This window comes from Mus musculus, chromosome 1 (genome assembly GCF_000001635.26).
Source record: "Mus musculus strain C57BL/6J chromosome 1, GRCm38.p6 C57BL/6J".
NCBI lineage: Eukaryota > Metazoa > Chordata > Mammalia > Rodentia > Muridae > Mus > Mus musculus.
In genome coordinates this window covers 159,308,255-159,324,429 of record NC_000067.6, presented here as the reverse complement: position 1 = coordinate 159,324,429, position 16,175 = coordinate 159,308,255, and the positions used below count along the sequence as shown (strand labels likewise).

Sequence of the window (16,175 nt, the reverse complement as noted above, 5' to 3'; positions counted from 1 at the left end):
AGACTCCAATCCCCCGAGGCTAAAGGAAAACTACACATTATCAGGCTACTGAAACCCAGATCTTAAGAGCTTTTTTTATCATGGAGAAACCCATATTCTGAACTCACCCGGGTGCTGAGGGATGGGGACAGGGGTCTGTGGCCAGAGTAAAAAGAATTTGTATTCTGGCCAGACTGGCTTAGCTGTCTAAGGCTCCAAGTATACCAATACCAGAGCACCAGACAGGCCACAACACCACTATGTCCAGTCTCTGTGTTGTGGTGGTCTTAACAGATCATGGGCTCTAGCAATGACTCACACTGAGATGCCTGTCATCCTGAACCCAATACCTAGCAGAACATGATTTCTAGTAAGAAATCAGTGTCTTACAAGAGGCTGTTGGCTGAGGAAAAGCTGGGCCCACCATAGTTAGCCGCAGGTAGAGGCTTACTATATGATGAACCATACTTTCTAAGTACTCCTACTATTCTCTTGAATAGCACACATAAAGGTTGGGGGTGGGAACCTCTGCTTTTGGGGATTCTCTATAGTACTGAAATAGCAGCACTGGCTGTACACTCAGAAAAAAACAATAACTTATTTAAAATATCTGGAAGGATAAGCACTATACCAGGTAATAAATCCTTAGTCCTTTCATGTAAAGACATTATTGGGTATGAATATACACCAACACCACTCATGGAGTTATCATCTAAGCAAAATGAATATAAGCTGTCAAAGAGAGTTTGACAAAGGGTTGATAGATATGAATATTCAAAGGGTCTTAAATAATTGTGTACAGGCAATAAAAGGACAAAACAACCAAAATAATAATAAAGACATAAATACATTAAGTCTATTGGCATGAGACTTTTTACAACTTTAAAGCCAAGCATAGCTTAAAACTGGAGAAAAATACATTCCATGCAAATGAAATTTTCAAAAAGAAACTAAGCAGTAGTAACCACACTGACTTTAAGAGACTTTAAATCATGTCAGCAAAAAGGGCAAGGTGGGCCACATCAGAGGAAGAGGAATAACTCTTAGCATGAATGCACTCAATATTTGAGCATACAAATAAATATGAAAAATATTAATATGCCTAAGGAAAGATTTCAGTAGAGTAATAGAGGAGTTTAAAGGCCTCTTTCACTAATAGACAGACTATCTGGACAACAGAATTAAACACCAAGAGTCCAGAGTGTATAAAGATTCATTTATAGCATGTTCCCTCCAACACTAGAAAATATGAGTTCTTTTCAATAATGCATGGAGAATTCTCCAATCCAGGTAGGCCATGAAAAAAGTCTTAGTACATTTTAAGATACTGAATTATCCAGTATTATTTCCAACTATAAGTTGAATTAACCTGGAAATCAGTAACAAAACTGTGGACATTATATACAATTACATGTAAGTTAACAACTTAAGAATAATCAATGGAATAAAGAAATATTAAATTTCTCAAAACAAATACAAAGAAAACCACAAAATGCCTACACTGACAGAATGCAGCAGAAGCAGTAGAAAGAGGAAGCATATAGCAACAAATGAGCACACCAAAAAAGCAGTGCGAGTGAGTGCTGCTCTTCCAGAGGATCCAAGATTGTTTTCTCAGCAACACATGGCTCATGACCACCTGTAACTCTAGCTCCAGGATATCTGCTGCCCTCTTCTGGTCTCCATGGGCTCACATACACATGTTTATTCATATAAACATGAATAAAAATAAAATCTTTTAAAAAACTAAACAAAACAAACCCCACAAAACTAGACTATGGAACTGGCAAGGTGGCTTAGATAGAGTTAAGGCACTTGGCACTATCTCTGACCACCTCACTTTGATCCCTGAAATTAAGAGGTGAAGAGAATTGATTAGGGCAAGTAGTCCTTTGACTTCCACTTGTGTATCTCACATTGTGCACACACGTGCAAACACACACACACACTCACATACTCGTGCACACATACACTTGTATACACAAATTAAGTAAACATAAAAAGGGGGCAGAAAGGTCTCAGAAAACCACCTATTACTTCCAGAGATGGAAGGATGACTCAACATATCCAGATCAATGACACTGATACTCTATCAAAGAAATGAAGGACTAAAACTTTGATTGTTTCAATAAATCCAGATAAAATATTTGATGAAATTCATCAGGTCTTTATGAAAAAAACTGAAGAAGACAGGAAAGAAACATATTTCAACATAATAAATGGCATATGTAGCAAACCAACAACAGGCACTACCAGGATCAGTACAGAGACTACATGTCCATAGAGCAGAAAGTAGAATAACCAGGGAATCTTTAGTCCTAGTGAACTCCCATTCTACCAAGATGATGCAGAAGTCACAGTAGCAGGCTGCTCACATTGTATAAACATCCAGTGAAGCAAAGAGCAACAAAGATATTTATGCTAGTGGGTGCTTTCTCCAGGTATATAACCCAAGATCCTGCCTAGGGAATAGTCTTTCCCATAGCAAAGATGGGTCTCCTCAAATCAACTCATGTAACTGAGATAATCTTACACAGGCATGCCCAGAGGCTCAGCTCCTAGGTGACTGCCTATACATAATACAGGAAATTTATCAGGAATAGGAGCCTGGTGGCATTCACAGTTGATAGAGTTGTCTACTTACCACTAGGCTTTCTTTCTTTCTTTTAAGCCATGGTTACTCAAGAAAGACAAACACAATTGTGACTGACAAAATGAATAAGCATCAAGATATCAACAGAATAAATGTAGACCTACTGAACTGATTCTGAACGGTACTGGATAAAATGTGTATTGAAGCAAAAAGCAATAACTTAAATTATTTGATTTTAATAGGCTAGTTTATGAAAATAGATGTTCTAGTAACAGAACAAGAAAAGCCAACTCAACTAAATGAAATGAACATGGAGCATAAACACTAGAACACACAACTCTGCTTCCAACTTTGTACTGAGGTAGAACTGCAATGAATCACAGCAAAAGAAGCACAACTAACATTTTTTGCCTGATGTAAGCTCAAAAACTATAGATGCTATTATATTTAGTATGAAAAATAAATATGTCTTTGGAAAGGCAAATTGCAATGGTTTCTGTCCATGTTTTAAAAAACTAGTACAATATCAGAAAAAAAGATTACTACACTACTTCTACTGGTTGCGGGATTGGGTTTGTGGTTGTTTGGTCTTATTTTAGTTCTTTTTTTTTTTTTCTTCTTCTTCTTCTTCTTCTCCAAATTTAAAAGCCTTAATGTACTACTGTAAACCTCAGATTGTTGTACAATTGGATTGCGTTGCTTGCCAGTTTGTGTGCTGTTGCCTGGATGTGGCATGGTGGTTGGTAATAAAATAAAGGAAGCATGAATCAGGGGAAAAAAGTAGCACAGTATAGAACGAAACTATTATTTTGCTTAAAATCATAACAAAATTATATAAGAAAGCTGACCAGAGAAATTCCAGGCCCTACAGGAAACAAACTATAAAATTTCACTTATGAAAACAATCCAAATTAAAAGAAATACATTGCATGAAATTATATGGAGAAACATACATCAATAATAATGCTCCCAGAACTATTAAATATTTGTAATTCTAACTAATTACTGTTAATTATTTTATAATACAATAATTTTGCTGATTGGGAAAATATGAACATTAAGGCTTAAATGGAAAAGTAAAGAAGATTAGGTTAAAAAAAAACAATCAGAATTTATACCAGGGAAAAATATTTCAAGACGTGTACATCTAGCATGTACACAATACGCATCAACATGAGCATCGGCAGATAAGAGCCACCTTGTTCAAGGTTACACTCTGGTTAATGTGAAGAGAGTAAATCAGCAGGGCATGAGAGGCATGAAAACAGGAGCATTGATGAAGACAAAGCTTGAACACAGTGTCATTTTCAAACGTTATTAATGTGCTCTGTACAAGTGTCAGCTTTACAAAAAACATTATTATGAAAAAATATCAAGGAACTTTCACATATTAAATAATAGGTATTTTCTCTATTAAAGTATTAAAAGTGATAAAAAATAAAAACACAAAAAATTAAGGGTAGAGCAAGAATGTGACTTATTCTGAAACTCATGGCTCTCGCACAATGAAAACCACCATGCTACATGATAAATGTAAAACAGAATTGCAAAAATACTTCCAATAACTCATTACTATGACTAGAACACTTATATATTAAAAAAAAATGCATTAGCATGTACTCTGAAATAAATGATTGGCATGTTTATTCCCCTTTGGTGTTTTATGCATAACAGAAAATGAATAGTCAGAGAAATGAACAGGCTTCTTAAAAAATTGCCGATCCTCTCAGTACAGCTGTTTAATAAACACTAATTCTGCTACTAAGAAAAATGCACATCAACATTTAGCAGGCAGCCAACAAAACTCCACAAGTCTGTCTCTATGTGTTAAAGACAGGGGACAGGATGTCACAATTAGCAATAGCAGTAGATGAGAATGATGCAACTATCAGTTTATCATAACTTAACAATGAAAGGAAAACCTACGATTATAAAAGTAACCAATTTGTTTTCAAATGCACTTTTAGGTATGTTAAAACAAAAATCAAAAGGAGATAAATTTTCTTTTATTTCTTACCTGCACAGCCGAAAGCCAGATGGTACCTGGAGGAGGGGCTGAACTTCACACAGCACACGTTAGCCTTTGCCTCAATGCTCGCCACAGAATTGTCTAAATTGGTAGACCACAGCTTCACTAAGGAAATGGTGATTTAAAAAAAAAAAACAACAAATGTTTCTGTAAGTAACAAGTGTTACTCAAATATCTTTTGTGTCAGTATGAAGCATTTTATTGGGACAAAAAAAAATTGAGCTGAATAATATGTGACAGAACAGTTCTTGAATCTTAAAGCTTACTTTCAACATTCAAAAATCCACAGATATAAATAGTGATTCCACAAAGATAGATACCAAGGACTCAAAATGCCAAGGTAAAAACAGCATTTTGGAGCTAAATGGTGGGCCTATTATACTATTAATCTCAATATTCTATAGTGGAGGTTAACAGCACACATACATTTCACATGTATGAGATATGTTAAGATAAAAAACATCTCTTAAAACACTTCAAAACTCCAAAATCTGGATAGATCTGGGCTGCTCTCCAACTTTGTCAATGAAATAACTTCTTTACATTGGAAAGGAGTCAATGGAGAGACGCATGACTGGTCAAACACTGAGAATAATTGCTCAACACCAACTGGAACATGTATATTAATCCCCCGATATCCACACCACAAGTAAGGAACACCTTAGGGATCTTATGAGAAGTGTGAAAAATGTAAGAGCCAAAAGATGGAAAGAAGTGCTGTGAAGTGCTGAGTCTGGACATGGCATGGAATCACAATCATGTGGTTACCTGCACAAAACCTGACTCAGGTTAAACTTGCCAAAATGCTGGCACAGATAAGACTAACAGAATAAATAACAAATATTAAAAATATGTGGGGGGGTTACTATCCAGTTTTATAGATTTTTAAAATCTGTTTCAATGTTCAATTCAGTAACAATTCTCAGATTGTGTGTACATACTCATACTTTTACTTATCCTCCTAAGTGACTCAGACATGTATTTGGGGTTGAAACCATAGAAAATTTTAGGACACTTAAGGATTACTGACAAAGTTACCTCTAAATAGGAGTAACTACAAAGGGTCTCAACAAAGAAGACTTCCACAGAAATGGATTTGCTAATTTATACCTAAAATCTCTCAGTAAAAATTATTTGTTACCAAAATAAGTAAGCTAGAGCCACTCATCAGAGTAACAATTTTAAACAGAACAATTTGGTTTGGTTTATGTCTTTTCTAATAAGAAGACAAATATTGACTCAGTTAACACATGTAAAGTTTTTACAGTAATTATGTCATTAGTTCCTTGCTTCCTATTTCAGACAACTAGCTGTCAATATACATGATACTGATGTCTGTATACTCATTCCGTAACCTGCAACTTAAAAAATTCCTTTATTACAGGGTAGAGAACGTGCTCGGCACCTGCTGTTCTTGTAGAGGAACTGGGTTTGATTCAAGAGAGGAAAAAAATATTGATTTTTAAAGTAGGCAATTAATGTAAAGACATTTCTCAAGAGAACAAACAGAAATGGGAACGAGATACATGGAAAAAGGTTCAACACTGCTGATCAGAGAAATGCCAATGGAGACAATAATTTGTAATCATCTTACTCCAATAATAATGATTAATGTTGGCTGGGCTGTGGAGAAAGGGGCTACCACGATCCAATAATCCCTTGACCAGGTATATATCCAAAAAAAAGGTAAAATGTGTTTCCTGAGATGCCTGCACTTGTGTATTTATTGCAACACTATTTATGATGGCCAAGATACAGAAATAAGCTATGTGTCTGTCAACTGAGGAATGGGTAGAATTTTAAGACGTTCTTAAATGAAAAAAGCTAGACATAAGAAGCCAAGTACTGTGTATTAAAACTAAAAAGTTACCCTCATGGAAGCTGGGAGTCAAATGATAAGTTAGCCTTGGGCAGGTAGGATAAGAAAGTGGAAAGAATTTATTAGTGGGTATTAAGTTATAGTGAGAAAGAACTAACAATTTTGTATTGCAACAAAGACTAAAAGGGGATCTGAATATTTTCATCATAATGAAATAAATGTAAATGTATGAAGAGATATGATAGGGCATCCTGAATTAAATATCACACAATACACACATTTTTAAATACTACATGGTACCATGTGTGTATGTGTGTGCTGTGTGTGTATGTGGATATATATGTGTGTATGTGTGTATGTATGTGTGTGTATGTGTGTGTGTGTGTGTGTGTGTGTGTGCGCGCGCAATTTGTATGCCTTTATGAATCACTTAAAGTACCACCACACTTGCAGATTACACTAAAAGTGGACTTGGGTGGAGTTACACTCTAGCAAGTCAATAAACATACAGAACAATTATTGTAATTCTACAACCCCACTAGCCGTCTCGAAAATCTCTTATAAACAAGTGTTACACAAACAACTGTTATATATCAGAGCTAGTAACAAATAAAAATAAGCATTGACCTAACAGAATGATAGTCAAATTAAAAGTACACCTAGTTTTAAAATGCAATCATAATTAACATTACTATAACATATAATTATATATATATATATATATAATTAGTAACATTACTCAGGCAAGTCACAGTTATAATCACCATGAGTATAATTTTTATTATGTGAGATTATTTTTTAAAAGGTAGCTATCAAAACCATCAAGATAAACTAAAGTTAAAAATATTGTAAAGATCACTTAGGGCTGATGAAACGGCTCAGAGGATCAGAGTACCTGGGCACTCTTACACAGGACCCAGGTTCAATCCCCAGCACCCACTCTGCAGTAGCTCACAAGAGCCTGGACCTCCAGTTACAGAGGCTCTTACACAGCTTTGGACCTATGAGGGTACTATATGCATGAGGTGCACTTTCCTGCAGGCAAAACACCAACAGACATAAAAGAAAATAAAAGAATTTGAAAAAAAAAAATCTCAAGCATCAACTTGACTGAACGTTGAACATCAGTGGGAGGAGAAGCCCTTGGGCCTGGGGATGTTTGATATCCCAGTGTAGAAGAATGCCAGGGTGGGAAGAAGGGAATGGGTGGGTGGGGGAGCACCCTCATAGAGGCAGAGGGAGGGAGGAAGGGAGGATGGGATAGGGGGTTTCCGAAGGGGAGACCTGGAAAGGGGATAACATTTGAAATGAAAATATACACTTAAAAACAAAAAGAATATCTAGGAAACTGGAGAGATGGCTCAGTGGTTGAGAGCACGGACTGCACTTCCAGAGGTCCTGAGTTCAATTCCCAACAACCACATGGTGGCTCACAACCATCTGTAATGGGATCCCATGCCCTCTTCTGGTATGTCTGAATATATTGTAGCTACAGAACTACAATATATTTTCATGGTGACTATAAAGTGAACAGGTGTGTCAACAGTGCTTCTCTAAAAGATATATAAGCTCCTGATACACTTGTGAGTGTTGCTTGCTGTCTTTAGAAATATACCAACTAGTACTGTAGTCAAGATGAAGCCACACTGACTTAGGATGTCCTTGTATACACAGATAGACTGGTAGACAGAGAGGAAGGCTACATGTAGAAAGCAAGAATGAAGCAATATAGCTTTAAGAAAATCAAAGCACTATTTAAGCCCTCACCTTTCTTACTTTCTAGCCCTCCTTCTCTCCCCCCCCCCCCCCACGTGGCCATGGCTGGCCTCTCTCTTTCTACCCCCTCTCCTTCTCCCTGACTTTCTATAATAAAGCTCTAAACCCTTAAAAAAAAAAAAAAAAAAAAAAAAAAAAAAAAAAAAAAAAAGAACCCCCAAAGGAAACAACTACCAGGCTACAAAGCCAGCAATAAATTGTTCTTCTCAGAGCCTTCAAAAGGAATATGGCCCATCCAATATCTTTACTTTAGATTGGTGGTCTCCAGTCTAATGAGAAAAAAATTCTGTTTTTTTCAAGCAAGTCAGTTTGTGCTGTACTTTCTTATGGCAGTCTTTGAAAACTAAAACAACAGATAAAATGAAAAAAAAAATAAAATCAACTCAATATTCTAAGAGGCAATCATAAACCAATAAGCCATCACTCCAGAGAGGCTATGCTGGGGCCTAGCAAACACAGAAGTGGATGCTCACAGTCTGCTATTTGATGGATCCCAGGGCCCCCAATGGAGGAGCTAGAGAAAGTACCCAAGGAACTAAAGAGATCTGCAACCCTATAGGTGGAACAACATTATGAACTAACCAGTACCCCGGAGCTCTTGACTCTAGCTGCATATGTATCAAAAGATGGCCTAATCGGTCATCATTGGGAAGAGAGGCCCCTTGGTCTTGCAATCTTTATATGCCACAGTACAGGGGAACGCCAGGGCCAAAAAGTGGGAGTGGGTGGGTAGGGGAGTGGGGAGGGGTATGGGGGACTTTTGGGATAGCACTGGAAATGTAAATGAAGAAAATACCTAACTAAAATAAAATAAAAAAATTTAAAAAAGAAAGAAAGAAAAAACCCCACACAAACAAACCCAATATAATCTTCTAGAAAAAATAAAGAAGAAACTATCAAGTATAGAAGAAAGTGGGTGAATTAAACCAAATGGTTCTCAAGATACACAGATAGTACATAAACTACTAAGGATACAAGGATACCTTTGTAAAAGTGCATAAGGATTTCACTTAATTAAAAAAATTCCTTCTTCAGCATTAAGTGATGAAAATTCCCCTTTGAAAGGCAAGCTGATAATAAAAGACAGCAGCATACCCTCTAGCCTGTCCACTTGGCAGAGATGCAGATTGAGGCATCTTCTAACCCTCATCAGAGAAGCACAAAGACCCACAACGAGCCAAGGTGCAGAGAAGAGGAGTCACAGAATACTCAGCCGTAATAGAGCAGAGGGGGCAGAAAGACCGAGCGCAGATGTGGTCCTTCATACATAACTGGAAAACTGCACGAATGAAGTCAGCAGTTATGAGCGTTTATATAAGCCCTATACAAACACCAGCATGGAGACACAAGGAGGACAGAATGTCTCACCCCTAGAGTAAGAGCCACTGGCAACTTATAGCTGCTAAGAAAGTGAGAGTAGGTTTCTTTAATAGGAGTGCTGCCACAGGTAGTGGACTGAGCTTCAGCGGTAGGTCATATGTACATGAAGATAACTGGCAGCACACGTTGGGACTTAATGTGGAAAAAAAGACAAGCGTCAGATAGTTGGGTGGGTAAGGAATTGGAGGCATATCTGACTGAAGTGGCATATCTGGAAGAAGAGCAGGGGGTGAATATAGCTAAAAGCCATGAAATTCTCAAAAGAACTAATAAAATTAATTTTAAAAAGATAGCATCTTCCTCAAGGTGAAGATCCAAAGCAATTAAGTCAAACAAAACACACTGTATTTACATATGCTCTACTTTGGTCCTAATAAAGAATATAAAAATGACTGCCGGGAAAACCATAAAACAACAAAAGAGAACAAAAACAAATTCATTATTTATTCCAACTAGTTGGTTTTAAAAAAACAAATCTGTTAAGTAACATTAAGTGTTCTATACAAGTTTTATTTCATTAATGTTACTAGGTAAAGGAATGGTTTTCTTTAGCAAAAATAATAAATTTTTAAAAATGTAATTACCCTATAGAATGAAGGTTATTATCTAGTAATCTATAATATTTTCACTTATCATTCACTAAATTTGTTTTTCAAATGGTAGTTTTTCAATAAAGAACTCAGAATACACTTTGTATTTATAAAACAGAAAAATACTCATGAATAAAATTGACAATGCTATTTACCAAAACTATCATAAAACCTAATATCTCAAGAGATACAGAATTCCTTTGAAAAATAACCCAGGATGCTGTAATCACTAGAACAAGCTCACACTCCTGAATTGTATTTTCCACAGCTGGTTCTGCTCTGCAGCAGTAGAGGGCAGTGTTTGTAGCAGACGTTTCATTGTCCTAGCTTACAATATTCACTATCTGGACCTTCACAGAAAAGCTAAAAATCAATGACAAAGTACTGTCAATTTAAGGGGATCACAGATAAGGGTCAAAAACATTCCGTGTAATTTACAGACATGTTTTGTTTCCCCAAGTAGCATCTTTTTCTAGAGCAAAAAAAAAAAAAAAAAAAAAAAAAAAAAAAAAAAAAAATTGTATATAACACACATACTTTGAAGAACAAGAAGAATGTAGAAGATATAGTAGGAATCTGAATAAAAATAACAATAAAATAGTGTACATGGATTATAAAAGAAAATAGAAGGTAGAATATTAATAGAAATAGAAAAATAATTTCTGATTTATGAGTACTCAAAGGAGTAGTTCTCAGAAGACTACTAATAGGAATAAAGAACAATACTATAGGATGGGTTATGGTGGTGCATGCCTTTAATCCCATTACTCAAAGTGGATGGATCTGAGTTTGAAACCCGTCTGGTCCAGTACAGGGTAAGTTCCAGGGCCACCAGGGATACATAAAGAAACTCTGTAAACGGAACAGGAGATGGGGGTGAGGGGGAGTGGAAAGGGGACAATTCACCTACATGTGCCAACCTTCAATTGGTTCATGCACTTATGATGACAGTTTCAAAATAACTGAGAGCATTCACGTTTACTGTATGTATAAGGACTAAAATTTTATTAAATTATTTGTGTGTGTGTGTACCCCAAATGTATACAGGGGCCTGTGGAGACCAGAAGGGGGTGCCATACCCTCTGAAACTGAACAGATGGTTCTGAATTGTCATGAAGATGCTGAGAAACCAACAGCCCTCTGCAAGAGAAGCAAGTACTCTTAACTCTTGAGTCATCTTTCTACCCCTCAATTACATTTCAATGATGTCTCTGAAAATAACTTGTTTGAGTTTTTGCTTTTAAATAACCAAGCGTAACCATTCACCCTCATATAACTCTTGAATTCCCAGCGTCTGTCCTAACATGCACAGGAATTACCAACAAAGCATGGACCTCAAGACTGCTTCACAGTTTTTTACAGGAAGAGCCACTGACAAGCTACCCTCCTGGTCAATTATTGTAGTTGTCTTGGCATATGTGGTATGAGACTCTTTGACACAATGAAAATTGAAGTCAGCACTGCAGGCAATTCACTGAATTATTACTAAGAAGTAGAAAGAAAAGAGTCCTTTTAGCAATTGTAGTTATTTCTCTCAGTAATTAAAGGGACATACATTTTTCACCTATTTACTTCTTGTTCAGATTTATTTTTAGAATGTGAGCGGTGTGTGGGAGAGAGGAAGGGAGGTAGGGAGGGAGGTAGGGAGGGAGGGAGGGAGGGAGGGAGGACACTTACATGTGTGATGTGAGTACAGGTGAACTGGTAAGCCAATCATTAGAGTCCCTGGAACTGGAAACTGAAATGCTCTTAACCGCTAAGCTAGACCATGTGTCTGTGTCACTTCAAAGATTTAGTTTTATATCTATCATTATATAAGTAAAAGTCATAGTTTTCAGAAAATATGAAAGGAAACATATTACATAGAACATATATATAAATTAGACTTCCATGTTTCTACCTCATAACCCATAACCCGAGGAGACCAAGAAGAAAAAAATCATCAGTCTATAGAAAACCAGAACACTACCAAGTGTGCCCTAAATGACACTTACTGAGCTCTCTACAGGAGCCAAAATACGAATTCTTCTCAATGCCTTTGAGATATCTATCAAGATAGCTCATAAACTGAACCACAAAATTAGTCAAAAAATTTAAAGAAATTAAAATTACATAAATGTTTTGTACCTATATTGTCGTAAGTTAAATTTATGAAAATTTTAAGTGTGGATTTTTTTTTTTTTTTTTGGAGACAGGGTTTCTCTGTATAGCCCTGGCTGTCCTGGAACTCGTTTTGTAGACCAGGCTGGCCTCGAACTCAGAAATCCGCCTGCCTCTGCCTCCCGAGTGCTGGGATTAAAGGTGTGTGCCACCACGCCCAGCTATGAGTGGAAATTTTAAAACAGTCCATAGCTAAATAACCTATGAATATGTAAGTTGAAACAAAAAAAAATGTTAATACTTGAAATTTTAGGATTAACTACAACAGTGCTTAGAAGAAAGTGAATGAAGCAAGCAAAGATTAGAGAAGGTCTCAAGTCAGAGACATCAACTTAAAAGGGATAAAAATATCTACAAATAATTACAATATAGAAATATTAATTAATGAGGGCTAGTGAGATGGCTCAGAGGGTAAGAGCACAAACTGACTGCCCTTCCTAAGGTCCTGAGTTCAAATCCCAGCAGCCACATGGTGGCTCACAACCACAGTTAATAAGATCTAATGCTTTCTCCTGGTGTGTCTGAAGACAGCAACAGTGTACTTAGGTATAATTAAAATAAATAAATCTTTGGGCCGGAAGAAGCAGGGACTGAGTGAGTGGGGCTGACTGGAGGGAGTGGGGTTGACCGGAGCAAGCAGAGGCCCTAAATTCAAATTCCAATAGCCAGATGAAGGCTCGCAACTTATTCTGTACAGCTACAATGTGTACCCATATACATAAAATAAATAAATGTTTAAAAAAAGAAATATTAATGAACAAAACTCAATGAAGTCTAAATAGCTTCCTTATCAATGCCCATAAATGTACAGTGAAGTTATTTTTACTAAATGCTCCAAGATTATACAATAGGGAAAAATAATCTTTTTTAAAGAGATTAGAAATTCAGGATATTCATGTGTAAAAACAAAGTTGTACCCTTAGACCACATACAAATTAAAATAGATCAAAGACATAAATGTTAAGACTTATTATAAAAGAAAAAAAGGGGGGGGAAGTTTCATAAAAATGAAATTGAAATCGACAATGTTTTGTTTTTCAAATATGCTAAAGGAATATACAACAAAATGAAAAAAATTAAACAAACTGTACTTTGTACTAGTAACAACAACAATGTACCAAATTCTATCAACAGTGTAAAAAGGTAACCCATAGAAGAGAACTAAACCAGGGTTAATACTGAGAATATAAACATAATTCCCATTTCAAGCAAAAACACAGGGAACAAATGGTTTTAAATAGGGGAAGGGATATTGGACATAATACTTCCACAAAGACACATGTATAGCTAAAGCACACATATATATTTTTAAAAAGGTGTTTGGTGTCACTGAACAATAAAGAAACTCAAAGAAAAGCTATAGTGAATGATCCCTTTATAGCCTCTTTTATTATTTGCATATTTAAAAAGCAGACAGCATGAAGGCAGACAAGTAGGCAAAGAAGTGACTGACAGAGAAGGGAAGGGAAGAAAAGGGTGTGGTGGGAACAAAGGAAGGGGGAAAGGAAATGCAGACAGCTGGACAGGTGGGCAGACACATCAAGTCTAAAAGACTAAAGAACTAGAAAGTGTAACAAGGACGTAGAGAAGGCAGAAGAGTTAGGCACTATTACCACTATACATTAAATCTTAATGCTATAAGTTTCATGAAAAATATGGAGATAGTTCCAAGAAAAAGAAACTACAAATTACCCTATGATAGAATAATTCCACTTCTGAGAATAACTAAAAGAAACTAAATGAATATAAAGTTGCACAAACAAAAGAATGAAAAAAAGGGCGGGGGAGAAAATTAAGGTTACTCTATTTAAAAATAATTTATAAAGATTTATATTATTTTCATTTATATGATTATATCGGTTTGTGTATATATCTGTATACATGATGCCTACAGAGGCTTGAAGAAGGAATAGGTCTTTTGGAGTTGGAATTTCAAGTGGAGAGAGACTTGCTTGGCTACCTCACAAACCCAATAGGAGGGTACTCCACACAAGGACTCCAATCTTCCTACTGAGAAGTATCATAGATATACAGTTTTGTTCATTATAGCATTAAAACTACTCAGGATGTGAGTCAATGTAAACATACTCTTTTGTTTATTTAGTTATAGTACATTAAAAAAGCACAATTCAAAAACTAGAATACAGTATTTTCTACCATGATGTTTTATATGTTTGTTAAGACACAAAATATTCACCAAATATTTTGAATATGACTACTGTTGAATCAGTTAACAATTTCTAAAGTACATAATTTTTATTTTCCTGTAAATTGTTTTGAGAGTTGGCCCATTTGGATCTGTTTATAAAGCTGGTTTATTAGTATTTATCATTACAGGTCACAAACACACACACATTCAAAACAGATTAGCATACTTGATTTTTAAAGTAAGGTGATCTGTTCATAAGAACTCTGCTGTAACAGGATAGGAAGAATAGCAGAAAATAACAAATAGTAAAGATGGGCAAAGAGAAAAGTAGAAAAGGCCAATTATGCTGCCAAAATAGGTACATATAACCTTTCCTTGGAGATAGTATAACACTGTAAGGCTTTCGAATATATTAAATATTTAATATAATTTCAGGTATAGAAACTTCTAGATGCTTGAGGGAATAAAGTTTACTAGATGATATATCTGAAAACTTTGGTTAAAAGAGGACAGCAGGGGTAGGACACATGACTCTGTAGTTAATAGTGTTAACTGAAGTTAACTCTATACCATATATAATTATCAGGAGTAGAGTTCTGACCTCAGTACCATGCTAGTGTACCTGTAACTCCAACTGAGGGATCTGACATCCTCTTTCGGCTTCTGTATATACACACGCATAAGCACTCCACCAGAGGCATATAAGCACATAGACACATACGTACTCATACAAACACACATAAAGAAACTAAGTATTTTTAGGAAGTTGCCAGGAATTCAGTTTGCAGTATATGGCACAAATACAAAAGCATTACTGTGAAAAGGCTGTACATTCATTTTTCCTTCACTTAAATGGAAAAACAGATTTCTTGTTCAAATTATTTTTTTATTCACAAAGACTTGCATGAGTTTCAATAAACAACTTGCAGAGCTGCACTAAACAGTTTAAAGGAGTGAGATCTTCTAAGGGAAAATAGCAACGAGTAGTACCTTTTGCATCATCAGAACCTGAAGCCAGAAGTTTAGGATCCATCAGATTAAAGTCAACACTCCAACACCTTTTTTCATGCTCCTTGATGTGAAAGAAAGACCAGGGGTGGGAGTGGGGTGGGGAAGTGACGGGGGCGGGGGAGGGAGAGAGGAGAAACAATTTATTGACATGGGGTGGTGAAACAAACTGCAATCAAATAAAAAGCAAAGACACTGGAGGAAAGCCTCATATTTACTGACATTAATTCTTCTGTAAATGTATTTGATACATTCTAAAAATAACATATGAGAAATTCTTTAGAAAAGCATTTGGTACAAACACAATTATCTTAAGTATAAAAATATTAAATAGTGGTTGAAAAAATTTAATTATAAAGCATATAAATACCTTAAATTAAGAAAACAAAAATATAATTTTTAAATATATAGTTAGTATCCATATTTACCTGATAGACCTTTGACCTCTGTCCTGTGAATCCATCCCATAGTATAACAGTGCCTTCATAATCACTGCTGGCTAGCAGGTTCTTATGGTAACTACTCCAACTGATACAGCTGAACAAAAGAAAAAACTAAACCTTTAAGATGTAAATAAGTAACACTGGGGCAAAATGCATTTCAGTGTGTTCAGGAAGATAAACACTCTTCAAATGGTCTCTATCACTTCACATAATTCAGAAAGAGATGTTAGGAATATCTAGATTTTCTGA

The 16,175-nt window shown here is 35.8% G+C and overlaps 1 protein-coding gene across 6 annotated transcripts in view; it reads right to left on the bottom strand.

Annotated features, from left to right (window-relative positions):
* Positions 1 to 16,175, bottom strand: part of Cop1 (COP1, E3 ubiquitin ligase) — a 122,717-nt gene that overhangs the window by 30,443 nt on the left and 76,099 nt on the right. For all 6 annotated transcript variants that reach the window (XM_030254396.1, XM_030254393.1, XM_006496860.3 and 3 more), the window contains 3 exons: positions 15,912 to 16,020; positions 15,466 to 15,547; positions 4,590 to 4,706 (listed from right to left, as the gene is read on the bottom strand). In XM_030254396.1, the coding sequence (XP_030110256.1) occupies positions 4,590 to 4,706; positions 15,466 to 15,547; positions 15,912 to 16,020 (308 nt within the window). The remainder of the gene's footprint in view (positions 1 to 4,589; positions 4,707 to 15,465; positions 15,548 to 15,911; positions 16,021 to 16,175) is intronic.